General features: G+C 36.8%; 1 protein-coding gene across 2 annotated transcripts in view; it reads left to right on the forward strand.

Annotated features, from left to right (window-relative positions):
• Positions 1-17050, forward strand: part of XPR1 (xenotropic and polytropic retrovirus receptor 1) — a 195906-nt gene extending 178856 nt beyond the window's left edge. The window contains exons 13-16 of one of the 2 annotated variants that reach the window (XM_032637044.1): positions 1256-1395; positions 8065-8286; positions 10937-10958; positions 11044-11562. In XM_032637044.1, the coding sequence (XP_032492935.1) occupies positions 1256-1395; positions 8065-8286; positions 10937-10958; positions 11044-11106 (447 nt within the window). In that variant the 3' untranslated portion in view covers positions 11107-11562. Of the gene's footprint in view, positions 1-1255; positions 1396-8064; positions 8287-10936 lie in introns of both variants that reach the window. The other variant, XM_032637054.1, reaches the window with a different exon arrangement.
• Positions 17051-20588: the final 3538 nt, after the last annotated feature.

A 20588-nucleotide genomic window follows, 5' to 3' on the forward strand; every position in this document is an offset into this window, starting at 1 on the left:
TATCTCCATATTAAAACTTAACTTTTCTGCGTCTCTTGACCTCAAGTTAGGTGTATTCCTCCCAAAAGACCTTCAATTTTTGGTAACATCAGCTCCCACATCAGTGAAATGTGGATCCACTTGACTGGCTCTTAAAGACACATGAAATTGCAGCTCTTCACTGAGAGGCCTAATAATGAGTTCACTGCATGTGGATTTATCCAAAAATTACATTATCGCTCTATTGGATGGATGGGGGAGGGAAGAGGGAGATATGTTAATGTGTTAAAAATCTTCATAAAATTCATCATAGTAAGCAGTGGATAATGTCTAAAATTGATTAATCAAGATATAGCAATATACACACATTATTTAGAAATGTGAAAGATAAATAATAGAAGAAATAGCTACAAATTTTGAAAATGTTTGTCTCTAGAGAATGGGACAAGAAGGGGACTGCTATTTCTTTTGTTTAATATTCTTCTGACATGACTAGTATTCCTTTGTTAAATTTTTTAAAATAAAATAAGTGCTATGGCTTAATACATATCAGTTCTAGTTCCCATAAGATGTCATAACCTTTAAGTACATATTTTTAAAGAGCTAGATATCCAGAGATTAATAGTGAGAAAATCCGTGAATTACAGGTCTGGTCTATTGGCAGTTTGTTTACTTAAGACTTGTGTAGGTAAGCGTGGACTCTCAAATACTGGATACTAGTACCTGGAAAGATTAGTAGAGTGCTGTCTTCCTCATGTGAAAATGGAACATTCCTTAAATTTAACTATGTATGTGAAATCCAAGCTTAATTTTATTTACTGACATCAAAAAGCAAGGCAAAATTTTTTCAGATGGAGGGTAAGGCAATTTGAGAATAAAAGTGCAAATAACAGAGTTAATAAATCTGCTAATATTTTCTAATATTAACTATTGAGTCATTAGTGTATCACATACACATTAGAGTATAATTTCAGTCAGATCAAGGATTTTATCTGGTTTGTATTTCTGGGGTCTAGAAGAGAGCCTGGTATACAATATGGGAATGAAGTTTATTTGTTAAATGATTACTGAAATTCAGTAAAACAATATTTATAAATTCATTTTAAATATTGTACCATTTAAGAAAAAAAAACTTAATTGGTGAAATCTTTCTAAAATATAAAACTCTTTAACCTATGCTTGTCAGTAGGATATGTGACTCTTGTTACTGTGCTAGGTGTGCTTATTTGTAAGAAGCGTGATGGTAAGTGTACTCAATTTGCTTATTATTCCTCAGGCCTATTATTACTGTGCCATCATAGAGGATGTGATCCTGCGCTTTGCTTGGACTATCCAAATCTCAATTACCTCCATGACTTTGTTGCCTCATTCTAGGGACATCATTGCTACTGTCTTTGCTCCCCTTGAGGTTTTCCGGTAAGCAAACTACTGAAAAGTTTATCAAAGATTCTTTTTTACCTAAAAAGTTGCTCAATACTTATAAATCAGAATTTATTAAAACTTATACTTGAAAAGCTTAAATTTTCCAACTTTTCTCAAACTTTTCATCAGCCTCAGAGTTGGAAAATCCTGGTTGAAGGACTAAGAGATTAATTCTTACAAAGTTAAAGTAACTGCTGATGATGACTTAGAAGCTTTTTTAGAATTGGGCTCCATTTGAACATCCAAATGGCTAACGAAAAGGTTCTTAACATGCTTAGTCACCAGGGAAATACAAATTAAACCTACATTTGAGATACAGCTACTCACCTATGAGTGCTAAAATGAAAAATACAGACACACTAAGTATTGATGAGGATGTAGAACAATGGGAACAATTGGAATTCTCATACACTGCAGGTAGGAGGAAACTAGTACAACAGCCACTTTGGAAAACTCTTTGTCAGTATCTACCAAAGCTGTGCATGAACACCTGGGTATATAGTAAACAGGAGTGCTAACCTAAGGCCACCAAGACCCACATACAAGAATGTTCACAATAATACTATTTATAGCAGCAAAATGGAGACTACCCAAGTGCTCAGCAATATAGAGTGGATAGATAAATTGTGGTATTTTCACACATGCAAATCTATCCAGTAATGAGAACAAAAGACTAAATAACAACATGAATGAATCTCACAGAGCAAAATATTAAGCAAAAGAAGTTAGACACAAGAGTATGTCCCTGTATGATTCCAAATTTATAAAGTTCAAAAGAAGGCTAAACTCATCTATGGTATTAGAAGTCAAAATAGTATTTGCCCTTGTGGGACAGTGACTGGAAGTGGCACCAGGAGAACCTCCTTGGGTGAGGGGTGGAGTAATGTTCTGTTTTTTGATCCGTGTGCTAGTTACATGATGGGTTCACTTTGTTAAAATTCATCATGCAGTGCCCATCAGATTTGTTCACTTCTCTGAATGTGTGTTGTACTTAATAAAAGGTTTTTAAATCAAAAAAAGAAAGGAAAGAAAGAATTGGGCTCCATTGGAAGGGTCATGAGTGGAAATGAGGTAAAAAGTCTTAGAACAGGAATTAGAATTAAAATCTTTTAAGAATCGTTTTTTGCAATTTAGCAATTTGGGTTATTCAGCCCAACCTTCTCAGTAGAAACACTAAAAATACCAGATAAAATGTTTTTTTAATCTTCCTAAAAACATTAGTGATCTGACAAGATAGCCCAAATGCTAAGTGAAGGCAGATATCCCAGGATAAGCAGAACACTAAAGCCAATTTTGTGCTAAAGAAATTTGCCAGACCTAGAGACTTTGAGATTCATTTGTGATAGCCAATTCAAATTTGTATGCACCTAATAACATAGCTTGAGAATATGTAAAGCAAAAGTTGACACTGCTAAAAAGTAAAAGTAGATAAATTTACAGTTTTAGAGAAGAATTTTAACATACTTTTCTCAGTAGTAAACAAGTAGTCAATTAACCAACTTGACCTAATTGACATATTTAGAGGACTGCATACAACAAGTACTAAATACAAATGCTACACATGGAACATTTACCAAAATTAACCATATTCTAGGCTGTAAAGGAAGTCTTAACAAACTTCAGAGGAGTAAAATCACAAAAAGGTATCTGAAAATTCACGAATGTTTAGAAATTAAGCATCACATGTATAAATAACCCATGGTTGAAGTTGAAATTGCAATGAAAATTTTAAAATATTTTGAATAGAATGAAATTGAAAATGTAACAAAAGAAAAGGTGAAATATAGCTAAAGCCATGCTTAGAGGGAAATGTATAGCCTTAAATGTATATATTAGAAAAGTATACAGCTCAATATTGGAAAAAAGATTTAAATAGCAAATCAAACCTCAAAAAAAGTAGAAGGAAGAAAATATAAAGAACAGAAATTAATGGAATAGAAAACAGACATATAATAGAGAAAATTAACAAAGCTAGTTAGTTCTTTTAAAAGACTACTAAAATTGTTAAAATGTCTAAATAGTACTGATCAAGGAGAAAAGGAAAGAAGGCACAAATTACAGATATCAAAAATCCTAAAGATGTTTTTAAAAAGAGCATGACAATATTATGAGCAACTTTGTGCCAATAAATTTAGAAATTTAAGCGGAGTGAACAAATTCCTCAAAAAAGCACAATTTACCAAAACCGATAAAGAGGAAATTAAAAATCTGATAGGTTTATATGTAGTAAAGAAAATAAATCCATGTTAAAATTCTTCCTACAAAGAAAACTGCAGGGAATTCTTCCACATATATGAGGAGGAAACATCAGTTTTACACAAAACTCTTTTAGGGAAATGAGACAATGAAAGGAACACTTCCCAGTTCATTTTGTGCAGCCAGTATGACTTTGATGTCTGAACCTACAAAGATATTTCTTATGTCCAGGGATGCAAAAATCCTAAACAAAATATTGGGTAATGAATCCAACAATATATAAAAAGGATAATACATCACAACCAAGTTAGGTTCATTCCCAGAATGTAAGATGTAATATTCAAAAATCATTTAACATTTAAAAATCAATCTATGTAACTCACCACATTAATGAATAAAGGGGAAAACAACCCTCAACAAATAAAGAAAATGCCATTGAGAAAAGTCAATGCCTGTTTATGAAAAAAGTAAACACTACAAAAAAATAAATAATAAAAAAAAGATCATATTTAATGGTAAAACACTGTAAGTTCTCCCTGGAGATCAGGAATGAGATAAGTATGCGTGCTGTCACCACTTCTGTTTAACATCATACTGCAGGTATAGCTAGTGCAATGAGGAGAGAAAAAGTATAAGGATTAGAAAGGAAGAAATAAAACTATGATCATTCATTGGTGACATGACTGTATATGTAGAAAATTCAAAGAATTTACAAATAAGCTATTAGAATGAATATATAAGGTTGACATAAATTAATATTCTAAAAAAGTCACGAACAACTAGAAAATGAAATTTTAAAAAAACATACCGTTTTGAATAGCCCTGGAATGTATCAAATACCTAAAGGAATAAATTTTTTTTTTTTTTTGCGGTATGTGGTCCTCTCACTGTTGTGGCCTCTCCCACTGCGGAGCACAGGCTCCGGATGCGCAGGCTCAGTGGCCATGGCTCACGGGCCTAGCCGCTCTGCGGCATGTGGGATCTTCCTAGACCAGGGCATGAACCTGCGTCCCCTGCATCGGCAGGCGGACTCTCAACCACTGCGCCACCAGGGAAGCCCTAAAGGAATAAATTTAATGAAAGATGTATGTATGTGAAAATTGACAAGCCAGTTCTAGAATTTATATGGCAGCAGTAAGGATCAAGAATATCCAAGACTATCCTGAAAAGAACAAAGTAAAGGACTTATACTCTCAAATATCAAAACCTATTATATAACTACCATAAGTAAGACAGTGTCTGACGAGACAAAGAAGAGACAAATAGGCCACTGCAATAGAATAGGGAGTCCAGAAACAGATCCACACATTCATTGACACTACTTGATTTATGACAAAGGTGGCTATATAACAGTGGAGAAAAAAAGGTTCTTTAATAAATGATATTGAGTCAACTGGATATCCATATGGGGGAAAAAATAAATCTCAACTTCCACTGCATAATGTATGCAAAATCAATTCCAGGTGGATTGCAGAGCTAAATATGAAAGGTAAATCAATAAACTCTCTAGAAGATAACATAGGGTGGCCATACAGGCAGCTTTAGGTATACGGTAATTTTTTATTTCTTGTTTCTGAGTGATAATTACCCATTGTGATCACTTTATAATAATTAACCAACCTGCACACTTAAAATTTGCACACTTTTATATATTCATGTTGTGCTTTAGTTAAAATGCTTATTTAAAAAAAAAAAAAAAAGGCAGCCCAAAAGAAAGGATTATCTTTAAAGAAATGGCTGTTAGATTCACAGCTGACTTCTCAACAGCAACAGTGGACGTCAGAAGTCATTAAAATGGTATCTTAAGTGTGCTGAATGAAAATAACTCCCTACCTAGAACTCTTTACCCAGTGAAAATATCTTTCACAAATGAAGATGAAATAAAGATATTTTTAGCTTTCCTCCGAGTCAGGATGGGCACATATATCAGGATGGCCTGATAAAATAAGATTGAATCTGGAAGCAGTATACTTGTTGCTGTCAGTGCTCTCTCCAAACCATTTGTCAACCCTCCTTCCCCTCTTCATTTTCTCAGATGTCTAGGTTTGGGACCTGAAATTCTCGATCACCAATAACGCCTCCCCGCAAATACTCCTTTCTCTTTCATGTATGCTGCTTTATACATTAAAAAAAATTTTGTTCTAGTAAAAAGAGGGAGCTCAATTACTTTTTTTTTTTTTTTGCGGTACGCGGGCCTCTCACTGCCGTGGCCTCTCCCGTTGCGGAGCACAGGCTCCGGACACGCAAGCTCAGCGGCCGTGGCTCACGGGCCCAGCCGCTCCGCGGCATGTGGGATCTTCCCGGACCGGGGCACGAACCCATGCAGACTCTCAACCACTGCGCCACCAGGCAAGCCCAATTACTTTTTTATTCTTGATTTTTTTCTGTTTAAAAAATTATCTGCGGGGCTTCCCTGGTGGCGCAGTGGTTGAGGGTCTGCCTGCTGATGCAGGGGACACGGGTTCGTGCCCTGGTCCAGGAAGATCCCACATACCGCGGAGCGGCTGGGCCCGTGAGCCACGGCCACTGAGCCTGCTCGTCCGGAGCCTGTGCTCCGCAACGGGAGAGGCCACGGCAGTGAGAGGCCTGCGTACCGCAAAAAAAAAAAAAAAAAAAAAATCAGCTTCATAATAGAATCAGATGTTCTATCACCCATTTAAAGCAAAAGCAAAAAATCTCCTTTGAATCTTCCTCCAACTACTGCCCATTTTTCTGCTCTCCTTTACAGCAAAACTCTTCAAGAGATGTCTGTACTTGCTGTCTCTGCTCTCTGACTCCTCCCCCATTCTCCCTTTAATTCAACTCAAGTCTTCTTTTCCCAATACTCAAACTAAATTGCTTTTGTTAATAATCAATAATAATAATAGCAAACACTTATGTATTGCCTTCTATGTACCTGGCACTGTTCTAAGCCCTTTACATGTATTAACTTAGTGAATCCTCACAACAGTCTTGTGAGGTAGGTACTGTTACTGTCTTATTTTACTAATGAAGCATAGGTTAAGTAAATCATCCAAGGTTATTACACCTAGTAAGTGGCAGCATCCATGATTTGAATCTAGACAGTCTCCCAGAATCTGTGCTCTTAGATCATACTGCCTCTTTATCCTCTTTATGTAAATCCAGTGGTTAGTTCTCTGTACTTATCTTATTTTACCTCTCAGCAAAGCACTTTCTTCACTTGATTTCTCAGAAACTACACTCTTCTGTCTCACTATCTATTCCATCTCAGTTCCTTTACTGGTTCTTCTTCCTCTTCCTAAATTGTAAATATTGGAGTGCTCCAGGGTTTAATCCTTTTTAATCTTCTCTCCTCCACTTATATTATTCCTAAACCCATGACTTGAAATACTGTTCTTACGCTGTCTATAGTCCTAGACTCTCTTGAACTGCAAACTCATGTCCATGTAGCTACTGAATTTTCCTCTTGGATATCTAATGGCTCTGGCCTAATAGGAACAACCCAGATCTCTAGTAAATGGTGTCACCATTCACTGAGAACAAAAACCTGAGACCACTCACATCCCATGTCAGTAAGTCCTGTCGGCTTCATCTTCATAAATAAATCCCTAGTCTGTCTGCTTCTCATCACCTCTGTTGTCCCCAGCTGTATCTAAGTCTCCATCATCTCTTTCCTGGACTACTGCAGCAGCTTCTAATTGGTCTTCCTTCAGGTGTTCTCATCTTCCTTTGGTCTGTTCACAGTTCAGCAGATAGAATGATCTTTTTAAAACAAATCACATCATTCTCCAGCTCAGAACTCTCCTTGTTTTCTATCACACTTAAAAATCTAAACTCTTCACTATGGCTTATAAGGCCCTCTATGGATCAGGCCCCTTTCTTTTCTACCTCTCCATCTTCATCTGCCATTTTAACCTTCCTGTTCCTCTCCAGCCCCACTGACCTTGCTGTTGTTTTAACACACCAAAGTCCTGTCCAGCTTGGGAGCTTTTGTACTTGCTGTTTCCTCTGCCCGGGATGCTTTTCTGTAGGACTTTTCCTGACTTGCTTCCTTGCTAGATGCCATCTCTTCAAAGAAACATGTTCTATACCCTTGCCCTGCTTTATTTTCTTCAGAGCACTTACCGTTAGCTAATTGTTTACTTGTTTATTATCTGTCTCTGTCATTAGAAATTGCACTTATACAGGAAGAGGCTTTGTCTCATTCAGTGCCTTTTCCTGTCATATTGTAGGCATTCAATAAATATTTGTTCAATAAAGGGAAAGAATGAGTACTCTGAAACTGCATTCCATGAGTCCCTTTCCTTTGCCTACCCCTTTCTTGTCCCCTTCCCCCCCACACCCCCCCACACCATCTTTTTTCTATTTTATTTTAGTATTCTAGTCCTTAATTCCTTTTTTTGTTTCTATGAGTGGAAACTTGTTATACTGGGAGGTCTACAGGTGATAGTAGTAGTGTGTTCAAATTTTATAAGTAATTTGCCTATTCTACCCCATTTTGCTAAGGCGATTTGTGTGGAACTTCTTCCGCCTGGAGAATGAACATCTGAATAACTGTGGTGAATTCCGTGCTGTGAGGGACATCTCTGTGGCCCCTCTGAATGCAGATGATCAGACGCTTCTAGAGCAGATGATGGACCAGGAAGACGGGGTACGAAACCGCCAGAAGAATCGGCCATGGAAGTACAGCCAGAGCATATCCCTGCGCCGGCCTCGCCTTGCTTCTCAGTATGTATAGTTTCCACTTCTGTGAGATGAATTCCCTTCAGGTTTTAGTACTGGATAACATTTAAGTTAAGAAGCTATCAGGTTGAACCAGGTGAAATTGCTGGCGTTCAACCATGTTTCACCACAAAAACCAGCAATAACAGCAGTTTCATATGATCCAACCTATATATAGAATGTCTTAATGAACACATAGTGTAAAATGTCATTAATATGCTAATTAATACATTAATTAATACTTACTAATTTGGCATTAAAAGTACACTGGGGAAAATTTGTTGGAAAATAATTTACTTGACTCTTCAGTATATCTTGTATAAAAATCATTTCCAAGTTATAAACTTTAGCAATCCTAGTTCTGCCACTTGCCATCTATGTCATCTTGGCCAAATCACTTAATTTCTCTATATTATCCCTCATCTCTAAATTGGGATTAATATGGTCCGGCTCATAGGGTGACTGGTTAGATTAAATTTGTGATGACATGGGATTTAGACCAGTTTCCTCACAGAAAGAGCTCCATAAGTGTAAGCTATTATTATTTTTACTTTTTTACTAAATACCTACAAAAGTATTTTTATCAGTCATTTACTTTGTATATTCCTAAAAGTAACAATAAATGTAGGGTATATTGTGGCTGCATTTGAAATCTAGAGACAGTGGATAGCACAGTGGGTTGGAGTGAAGGAGGAGACAGGTTGAGCATGGGCAGTTTTCTAAAGGATAAGGGAGTGTTTGAATAGGCTAGAGGCACAGGAAAGACATGAAGGTGGAAATGGGGAAAAAGAAAAGCCATGTGACTAAAACTAGTAACAAATAGTAAGAAAACGTAGCTGAATAGATGAAGTATGATTGTAGAAGGCTGAAAAGTACAAACTTGATCTTGTAGGCAGGAAGGAGTCACAGAGAATTTTTTCATAGAATGACATTATGAAAGTAATATTTTCATAAGTTTTAATGGCACTGTGCAACATATATTGGGAAAGGGAAAACTCAAGGCCAGCTCAACTAAAAGACCATTGCAGTATTCTTAAGTATGGAACATTAAAGACTTGAATTAGGATGCTTACAATAGGACTAAAAAGAAAATAAGGAAACATTTTAAAGGAAGTAAAAAAAAAAAAAAAATAGGAGGTGGTAATAACCCACAGGGGCACAGAGTAGAAATTGCCTGAGCTTTAGATAGAATTTAGAAGTTCTCTGAAGAGGAGAAGGTAGAGAAAAGAAAAGCAGGGCAAGGAACTGAGTCTTAGGGAACAAACACAGGCAAGAGAAAAAAAGAACCAACAAAAGGGGCAGGAAAGGAATGGTCAGGGAGGTCAGCAGGAAGAACATCAAAACAAAGCATGATATTATATACAGCAGGAAGCAGAGTTTGAAGAAGCAAGAGGAGGGGATGTGGAGGCTGATGGAGTCAGCAAGATAAGGGCCACAAAGGGCTAGAAGGCAGTGCTGTGGGTGGTCGTCTCATTGAGCTCCTAAATTGGAAAGTCTAATCCTTGTTAGTTACCAGCAGAGGGCAACCTAAACATACACTCTTTTTGTTTCAGAAACAAGGGAGCTCTTTGGCAATAGATCTTTACGTTCAATTTCAGGTGTTCAGTGGAAGAACGCTGGGGTACTAGATTGCCACCAGAGGAAGACATTTAGAACAATGGAGCAGGTTATATGTAATATATGTAACGAGAGAGCAGGGAATCTAAAATAAGAAGTTCTGAGATTGAGTACTGACTTTGTGACTCATGCAACCTTTAGCACATCCTTAACTTTTTGAATGTCTATTTTCACCTCTGTCGAGTAATAATAATAATACCCACTTCACCTCATGGGGCTTGTGAGTGCAGAACATTTTGACATTATCTAATCCCATTTTTCATCCCATGCAGGAATGTCTTTTACAACATCCTGAATAGTTGGTCATCTTATGCTAATTGATAGTCATCAGTGATAGTGAAGTTTATAACTATACGAGGCACCTGCTTTTATTGTTGGATAATTATTGTGGTAGATAGCTTATGTTGAAATATGCTTCACTATAATTTCAGCCAGTTGATCCTGATTGGACTTTCTAACATAACTTCGTTTTCTGCCTCTTCTATGTATACTTTGTTAACTGTTTGAAGACAACTGTCATGTCTCTCCTTAGGTCTTATCACCTGCTGGCCAACTCTCCTGGTTTTTCATGTGTACCTCCAATGATTCTTCTATCATCCTTATCATAATTCCTTATATTTGTTTAACGCTTTACTGATATTTTTTATATCCATTTTCTCACTTGATATTCATACTATCTCCATGAGGTGAAAGCAGTATTTTGTAAAATAGGTATTATTATTCCTGCTTTACAGAGATGAAAATTGTCACTCAAAGAGTTTAAAGAGATACATCATAAAATCAAAGTCCCTCCATTGCACATGACCTGGCATTGTTTTTGTTTCCTTCCTCTGGTTGCAATCTAGTTTCTTAGTGTTTTTCCAGTAATACCAGCAATTGAATATGAAACTCCGGGAACAGTCCATCTGGTGTCCAACAGTGTATGGTGCCTGTGCCTGGTATTTTTAATGGTAGTAAGACTGGAAATGTACCTAATACTTTGGATGTGTTTGTATTTTAGTAATGGACTAAGTATTTTTTTTCCTCTTATTACCACTAGATCCAAGGCTCGTGACACTAAGGTGTTGATAGAAGACACAGATGATGAAGCTAACACTTGAATCCTCTGAAGTCTAGATTAACATCCTTGGTTTTCCTACTCTACAGTTCTTTCCTCGACCAACGCAACCTCTAGTACCTTTCCAGCCGAAAACAGGAGAAGACATGTAACACATTTTCCGAGCTCTTCCAGATCGGATCCTATGGACTCCAAACAAGCTCACTGTGTTTCTTTTCTTTTCTTCTGGTTTAATTTTCATTTTCTACTTTTAAAACAAATATTTACTTCATTTTGCCAATCAGAGGACATTTTAAGGAACAAAAACATAGTATCTTATGGATTGTTTACAATCACAAGGACACAGATACCTGTCAGGATGAAGAACAAGCATTGCAAGGACCCTCTGATGGGACGCTACCGAGATATCTCGGCTTCCGCTTGGCCCGGTTTTGACTGGTTGAAACCGGACATTGGTTTTTAAATTTTTTGTCTGTTTATGTGGAGAATTTTTTCCTTTCCTTCATACCCAGCGCAAAAGCACTGGCCGCACTTGCAGGGAAAGTGCAACTTAGAGCAGTACCTTCATTCACGAAGCTACTTTTTAATTTGATGTAACTTTTCTTATTTTGGGGAGGGTTGCTGGGTGGGTGGGAAATATGATGTATTTGTTACATATGGTTTTCTCATTATTTATGAAACTTAACCATAAAAGAATGATATAACTCCTGTACAATGAAGGTGATAACAGTGAAAGAAGACAGGGGAAACTAATGTTGGACAGCATTTATGAGGGTTTAGTCCACAATACCTCTTTCATGAGACAACTTGCACCAGTTTGACTTTTTCTTTCCTTTCTTTTTAATTTTAAGCCAAAGTTTTATTACTGATTTCTTACATTGCTGCTGCTTTAGAATCCTGAGCATGTCTCTCATAACAAAGCATCCACACACTTCCACACAACCAGTTGAAATTTCTTTAAGAGCTCTGATACTTTTTTCTTTAAAGGAACAGATGTGGAATACATTTGCCCATATTCCAACCATAACAACTGAAGTTATGCCTTATTAAGCTTCAGCATGCAGGGTAATTGAAGTACAGCCTTTACTAACTCAGAATTAGAAGACAGAGCTATTTCAGAGACTCTCTACACCCTCATTGGATAGTTTTTCTTACGGGCCCTCTTACTTTAGCCAGAATTTGATCAAATTCAAAGTCTGTCTTGGGGAAACCATGCTTTTGAGAGCATAGAACAAATTATCCTTCCTCTTTTACATTACAGTGATAAAACAGACCTTAGCAGCCATTTGTCCCAGCAGTTTTTTTTTGTTTTTTGTTTGTTTTTTTGTGGTACGCAGGCCTCTCACTGTTATGGCCTCTCCCGTTGCGGAGCACAGGCTCCAGACGCACAGGCTCGGCGGCCATGGCTCACGGGCTCAGCCGCTCCACGGCATGTGGGATCTTCCCGGACCGGGGCACAAACCCCTGTCTCCTGTATCGGCAGGCAGACTCTCAACCACTGCGCCACCAGGGAAGCCCTCTCCCAGCAGTTTTAAAGGATGAACATTGGATTTCATGCCCCTCCTATGATAGAAAAACTGCTTTTAAATTTTGGGGGTCTTGAACTTGGTTATACACAAAAAGTATTTCTTAGAAATTTCAGACTATCATGGTCTGTACATAATGCTCATTTTCACTTCTTTGTCTAATTTCTTTCCTATTTCCTAAGTCATCCAGATAAGCCCAAAAGCCATAAGGGATTTTACTTTCTTGAATGTGGTTGGCATTAAATTTAGTATTATCAATTACTTAGTATTAAAGACATGGTTACTACCCCTTAGTATACCCTTTTGTCATCAGCTCTTCTCCTGTGTATCACAAGTCTTTACTCATCCCTGTCGTAATTCCAGTAGATTAATTAAAGTTCCTGTTACTACCAAAATTCTGCCAATTAACTGACAGTTTCTTTTTAAAGGAGGTTTTCTTTTTTTCATCTTTATTCTTACAAGTTCCCCAAATCTGTTCCCTTCCTGAATCGAGATTTTTTTTTTTCTGAAAAATCATAAAACTTTGTGGCCTTTATTGTTTTTTTTGTTTTGCCAAGCATGTTCCTTGGCCCAAAACTGAAGAAGAGAAGTTTAATTTTGGGTTTTTTTTTTTTTAGTTTAAATAAATTGAATCATTTATGATAATCAGTGGTAACAATTTAGTGACCCTTAATAGTTTAAAGGTTACATTATTTATACTTGGGATTTTTTTCTAACTATTCTGGTTTTGTACTTTAAAACTATGGGGGAAATATCACTGGTCTGTCAAAAAGTAGCAGTAATTATTCCTGAATTACATAGATAAGTCCAGTGGACCAGTCGTTTCCTGTACAAATAAAATTGGTGGTACTGATGTGTATCCAGAGCAATTTGAGTTGTCAACTTCATTCTTACTAGTAAACCTATATAGTGACACACATAAAATCTTACAGTTGACTTCTGGTATTTGAATTCTCCAGTGTTTTTACTTCAGTGTATCCTATGACCAATTTGGTCTTTCTTCAACTATTATGATTCTAGGCCCTAATCAGTATTATTTTTTTCATAGGTAATACAATGTTAGAATGTATTATTTTTTTCATAGGTAATACAATGTTAGAATGTATTATTTTTCTGATGTTCATCCTATCAGCATAGTCTATTCAAGAATGATAAGGCTTATGTAACTTTCAACTTACTATGGCAGTTACTCAAATATGTATTTAAACACAACAGCTTTATGTTCCTCCTAAAGCTGTAAAGAGAAAAGAGGGCTTTTCCTCATCAGGAGAAAATGGTTTGGGAGACAGAATATATATTTAATTTTTTTTTCTCCGAAAAAGGCATTGTGCATTTTTCTCTCCTAAGTTCTATATGCCCTAGCCGTTGTGAATGCTATATCCTACCTAAAATTTTATTGGAGCTTCTTGTACGCTGAAACTCTCAATAGAACTCTTAGGAAATGAATGTCACAGAGTCATTTTAAAGGAGCAGCAATCTAACCAAAGGTAAAACTTCATCTGATTTTAGGTTTAGAAATTCTAGCTTTATTTTATTTTGAGAATCACTCAATTTGATATCAGTGAAAATACTCCCCAAATTAATGAAAAGGAAATATAAAAAACGAATAAAATTCCTTTTTCATTTTATGAAAGAAAGTATGGAAAGCATTGATTTGTGTAGAGAAAGTAAAAGACAAAAGTGGCTTATTTTCTATGCACAAATATGCACCTATTATTAAGGCTGCCTATACTATTAAAATGGAGTCATTGCGGAGGATTTCATACCAATACAGAGAGACAATAAAATGATCAAGCATTAAGTCATCATTAATTAGGTTATAATAGTTATTTCTAAGATTGGAAAGATGTTGAAAACCTATGTGCATCTTTCTTTTCTGGCATCAGCCGTTTTTCTCCTTAAGAAACCTGCTTAACTTCAAATTCAGAAGCAATGATGTGAGAGGAGAATGCCAATCACCTCAGCAGTAACATGTATGAACCCTTAAAGAGGAAAATGGAGCCCAGCCCCTAGGATTTGTGACATCCCAATATTCTCAACGTAAGAGTTCTAAGATTTTAACAGATTTTACTAGAAGTAACTTGTTGCTATATGGTATCCTTCTACCATGATTTGACCAAAGTACAGTCATGATAACTAGAGAAAGCAGTTCATCCTTTCTTAACTAAGGCAAGTTAAGAATAGAAAAAAGTAGCCTATTACTGAGCATACAGGCATCAGATTAACAGACGTTTAGTTGAAGAGAAATAAAATAATTGTGGAGATAGCAGAGAAGAGCAAAAGGATGTTGGACCTTGGCAGCAGGGCAGTTAGGAAAGTATATGAGCTTGATGGCATGGAGGTGACAATGCCTTGCTGTCTCTCCTTTCAGTGGTTATACAGCTGGTAAGAGACCTGCCTTTGTTTCCCTACCATCTTTCTCCACTACTTTGCTTTATTCAGGAAATAGTTCTTTATGCCCAAGTGCAATTTTCTAAGGAATGACTAGAAAAATTTCTTAGTCTAAGAAAAGTAATTCAGAAAATAACTCTATCCATGGCATTATTTTATTCAAAAACTTAGATTTCTCTGAAGTGATTGCACTTTATTTGGTAAACGAATTTCAGATTATTGTTTTCTGTAATAGTTTGCATGAAATTTTCTAGCCCAAAAAAATAAGTACTTCTTGCTATACAACATTGAAATTTTTAACATTAAGATAGCTTCTCAGATTGAAAAAAGTTATGTTGAATCTAAGGCTGTCTCAACTACAAAATCCCCATACTTTTAACAAATCTAATTTTAAAAGCCAACAATAAATAAGATCAGTGTCACTAGGTTAAGACAGTAAAAGTTCTAGTAGAACTTCAGGAAAAGTTAGGTAAAGAGGAGTAAATCAAATTTATGAGCTTAATTCATTTTGTGACACATCTAACTTTTATTTCTTGCTTTGGATGATTAGCTGAAACAAGGAAAATTAAAGACATTTTGTAAATAACTTAAACACACTTCATTTCTGCATTTCAGGTATCAGTCTTGATAGTAAATCTTAAAAGCTAACCCTCTGCATTGTATTTTCAGTCTATACAATGTCAGAGCACAGTGGTAATGTGGGATAGAGTTGATTATATTAGAGCATAAGAAATTTGTGCTGGCCAATGCTACAAACCATTAATTCAACCAGCATTAAGCCACATTACTCACCAAATATGGAAAAGTAAAAGCATTTCATTAGATTTGGAAGAGCTTAGTTTAAATGATATGAGAAGTTTGCCTGGGAATGGAGAGGAGCCTGCTGATGGGAATGGCTCATAATGCCTTTCTGGTATGAATTAGAAAAACTCTGATATTGAGCTGCCCCTTAAAAACAACCTTCCAGAATGAATTTGCTTACTCACTGTAGAAGAGGAAGTCAGAGGGACAAGATGAGAGTTTCCCCTGAAGAGAAGAAAATCATTATACTGCTTTTCATCTAAAGCATGTTTCCTTGTAGCAGACCTTTGGTTCATTTTATTATTAAATCAAAGTCACCTTCAGTTTGTTTGTTTTTGTTTTTGTTTTTTTATGGTGCCATCAACCTAAGGAGGACAATCAAATAACCAACTGTTTGCCTTGGATTCAGTGTGTCTGCTAATTACACAGTCTCATCTTGTATACCTTGTATACCTTCAAACCAGTTACTTTTACCATATTACCTTAGTTCTTCCTATGCCCTTTCCTCTGTACCACCACACATCAGAGGGAAGACTTACTACCAGAAAGATGTGGACTTCTAAAAAAGAGCGAGGATTCCATCTCACTATCCCTTCATCATCTCTGAAGTCCCTACCCACACTTCCCTGATTGTCCTGTAGCAACACCAGCGTGATGGGAATAGGGAGGAAGATTGTGGGGAATCCTGAATGATCATGATGTTGTTATTCTTTTGAACTGTAAAGTGAAATTGTGAGCCACTCACGTTTGCAAAAAGAGCAGAACTCTTAAGCTTTATCACATTGTGAAGATTAATATCTTGCTGTTTTCCAGATTAACACAGAAGCTTGTATCCATGAAGAGTATTTAGGAGGGCAATAGGGTGTAAAAGGTACCTGTCTTTTTGAATCCTCTCCCTCTACTCATGTTTCCTTCACCCACCCACCCACCCCCGCCACACCATGTTGTGTTGGTCAAATGATACTATTCTATGAAACTCTGAACTATAGTTGTCAAAAGTAACTATGGAATGTGATTAGTCCTCTGTGGGTGCTGCTTTCCCTCTTTTTTCTCCCTTGCTTTCTTTCTTACTCTCTCCACTCTGGTAAATGGAAAAGGTGACGTCAAAGAATTGATGCTTGCTTGAACTCATGTTGTATCTGTGACTATGCTATTACCTGTCTCCTTTTTCCTTCTTTCTTACATGGGTAGAATTCTTACGAAGTGTGGAGTTCCCTTCTTGAAAGTAGGTTAAATGCACAATGTGGTACTGTTTTATAGTTTGTAGATGGTTGTATAAAACAAAAAGTTAATGTGGTTATGTGTTTTTAAAAGAAAACAAGTGATTGGTTAAAAAAACTCTGTCCTTTTTTCATTATTACAAGCTTTCTCTGTTTTCCAACAGTTTGCTGACTCCTCTGTCACTGGCGAATGGTTTGTGTGACTGTTTTTCTCTCTGGGTTTCTTGGATCCTGAACATGATTCCTCTTAGGACTAACTTGTATAAGGGTTTAGGGCAAACAGACTTCAAGGGTGAACATTTTTTTTAACTCTTTTACTAAATGGAAAAATAATCGTAAATGGCCTTTTTTCTTTATGTAATATATGAAGTGTGACTCTAAAGCAATGGATTGATGCAACAGGTCTTTTTTTTTAACTCACACAAAGAATCTCAAATACCAAATGAAATGACCTGTTCAGTTGTATCTTGGCGATCCAGACACCTGTTATCACTGCATACCCAGACCCTGTATGGGAACATAGAATTTTCTGTGGAATTCCTGGATCAGTTATTACTCCTTATATCTCTAGGAAAAGTTATGAAATTAACTGACCCTAGGATGAGTATACTCAAAATGGAAAGAGAAAAATATTTTATTGACTAAGCCAAAAAGTCTTTTCATTTTATTTTAATATCAGAAGTTCTATTTTTACTACGTTTCTATCTAGGCTAATATGATAATGTGCAGTTACCAGGTTAAAGTCAAGATAAGCTGTGAGGGGCTTCCCTGGTGGTGCAGTAGTTAAGACTATGCCTGCCAATGCAGGGGACATGGGTTCAATCCCTGGTCTGGGAAGATCCCACATGCCACGGAGCAACTAAGCCTGTGCTCCACAACTACTGATCCTGTGCTCTAGAGCCCGCAAGTCACAACTACTGAGCCCGCATGCTGCAACTACTGGAGCCCGCGTGCCTAGAGCCCTGCTCCGCAACAAAAGAAGCCACTGCAATGAGAAGCCTGTGCACCGCAACTGAGCGTAGTCCCTACTTGCTGCAACTAGAGAAACCCAGTGTGCAGCAATGAAGACCCAATGCAGACAAAAAAAATTTTTTTTTAATAATAATTAAATTTTTAAAAAAAGATAAGCTGTGAATATATATGAATCACTGGATACTCAACAGCCCTTTCTATAATCTGATGATAATACATGCTCAACATTTGTATACCTATAGGCATATAAATACACTATAGTATTTTTTTTTTTTTTTTTTTTTTTTACTTTTTTGCGGTACACGGGCCTCTCACTGCTGTGGCCTCTCCCGTTGTGGAACACAGGCTCTGGACGTGCAGGCTCAGTGGCCATGGCTCACGGGCCCAGCCACTCCACAGCATGTGGAATCTTCCTGGACCAGGGCACGAACCCGTGATTAGATTTTTTTCTTAGTTTATGAGAATAATAATGATTAATTTTACACATTTTTGTTTTGTTTTTACTTAAATACATAAATTTTATTAAATATTCATGAAGTTATTTTTCAAAAACTGATTTGAGGAATTTCTATAATTTTACAGTTTCTGACACTTCTTTTTCCTACTTTCCCACCTTTTCCCTAAGGAAATTAAGGAATTTTTGAATTCTTAAAAAATTAATTTAGTATGTGTTTACTGAGTTCCTATCATATACTAGGCATTACTTTGATACTTAATTTTAGTTAAAATTGGTTTAATAACTATTATAGTTTTATGGAGACAAGCAGGGAAAGATGATAAAATTACTTCTAAACTACTTATCTGAAACCACTGCCAAAAAAGCCAGACTGTCACATTACTAGGTATCAGCACCCCAGGATAAGCTGAATTTTCTATCACCAAGTTAGAGATTCTTTTTTACCGCTTCCCAGGCAAACATCAAATCCTATTATTTGGGTTTTTTTTTTTTAACTCATCCTTTCAAAAATAAAAGTATTAGAACTGTCAAGATTTGTTTCTTCAGAACTTTCTATTGCCAAAAAACTGTCCTTATAATTCATCTTATAATTCACTTAGGAATGTCTTATCTGAACGGATGTAGTTCTTTTTTAACAACTGGGGGCAGCTTCCTACACAGGAAACAAATTTAAGTGATATCATTAAGTAACACATTAACATCAAAGTCTGGTGTTTACCTTTATAAAATGAAGTTTTTCCCCAAATATTAATATATTTCTTATAGACTACATAACTGAACGAGAATGAGGATGATAATAACATTCTGCCTTGTTCCAACTAGGGCAGCCCTGTGGCTTCTTTTCTGCATAAGTGAATAGAATAACCAAAATCAAATGATTTTTGGCAGTAGATTTACTATGCTACTCTTCTTTTTTTTTTTTTTGCGTTACGCGGGCCTCTCACTGTTGTGGCCTCTCCCGTTGTGGGGCACAGGCTCCGGACGCGCAGGCTCAGCGGCCATGGCTCACGGGCCCAGCCGCTCCGCGGCATGTGGGATCCTCCCGGACCGGGGCACGAACCCGTGTCCCCTGCATCGGCAGGCGGACTCTCAACCACTGCGCCACCAGGGAAGCCCCTATGCTACTCTTCTTAAGGAAATGTTTCTAGGGTAAGGAGAAAACCAAGCAACTCAAGAGAAACAGGCAAGAGAATCAAGGAAAAGCATATTAATAATATTAACTCCCAAATACATTGCCACTTTACTAAATTTCAAAATTGCTATATTTGTGTTTCTCAAACACTACCTTCTGACCAGATGAGCCAATAAAACTTAAAATTTTAGTCAATAAGGGCTCCTGTAGCACTTCTATAAGGAAGTATCAAAGATAGCTTAGAAACTTCAGTTTGCCAAAGATTGTTCCTGTCAACTATTGAATTTAGACATTTTTTTCTGCAGTTCCATAGATTCCTTAGAAAACTTTAAGCCGCTCCCTGGCAGCTTTTGTTAAAAGACTTGCTGGATAGGGTATGTGCCTTGCTGCCAGCTATTGTCAGTGTTCATGAGGATATACACTGATTTCCTTCTGTGGCCATGCCCCAACCTTGACTAGTCTGGGGCTCTAGCAGTAATACAATTCAGGGGCGAGGAGACATTCTTTTTCCAAATGTGCTCTGTTGTCACCAGGAAGTCACACAAAATCATATTTACTGAAATGTGTCAAGTACCTAGTAGATAGTAGAGGCTTAATAAATATTTGTTAAACTGAAAGGTAACTTCTAGTTACAACGGACACTGCAGAAATACAAAGCATCATAAGAGACTACTACAAGCAACTCTATGCCAATAAAATGGACAACCTGGAAGAAATGGACAAAGTCTTAGAAAGGTATAACCTTCCAAGACTGAACCAGGAAGAAATGGAAAATATGACCAGACCAATCACAAGTAATGAAACCATGATTAAAAATCTTCCAACAACAACAACAAAAAATCTTCCAAAAAAAGTCCAGGACCAGATGGCTTCACAGGCGAATTCTATCAAACATTTAGAGAATAGCTAACAGCCATCCTTCTCAGAGGAAGCAGAGGAAGGAACACTCCCAAACTCATTCTACGAGGCCACCATCACTCTGACACCAAAACCAGACAAAGATACTACAAAAAAAGAAAATTACAGACCAATATCACTGATGAATATAGATACAAAAATCCTCAACAAAATACTAGCAAACAGAATCCAACAACACATTAAAAGGATCATAAACCATGATAAAGTGGGATTTATC

Source organism: Phocoena sinus, chromosome 1, assembly GCF_008692025.1.
Source record: "Phocoena sinus isolate mPhoSin1 chromosome 1, mPhoSin1.pri, whole genome shotgun sequence".
In the NCBI taxonomy this organism is placed as follows: Eukaryota; Metazoa; Chordata; class Mammalia; order Artiodactyla; family Phocoenidae; genus Phocoena; species Phocoena sinus.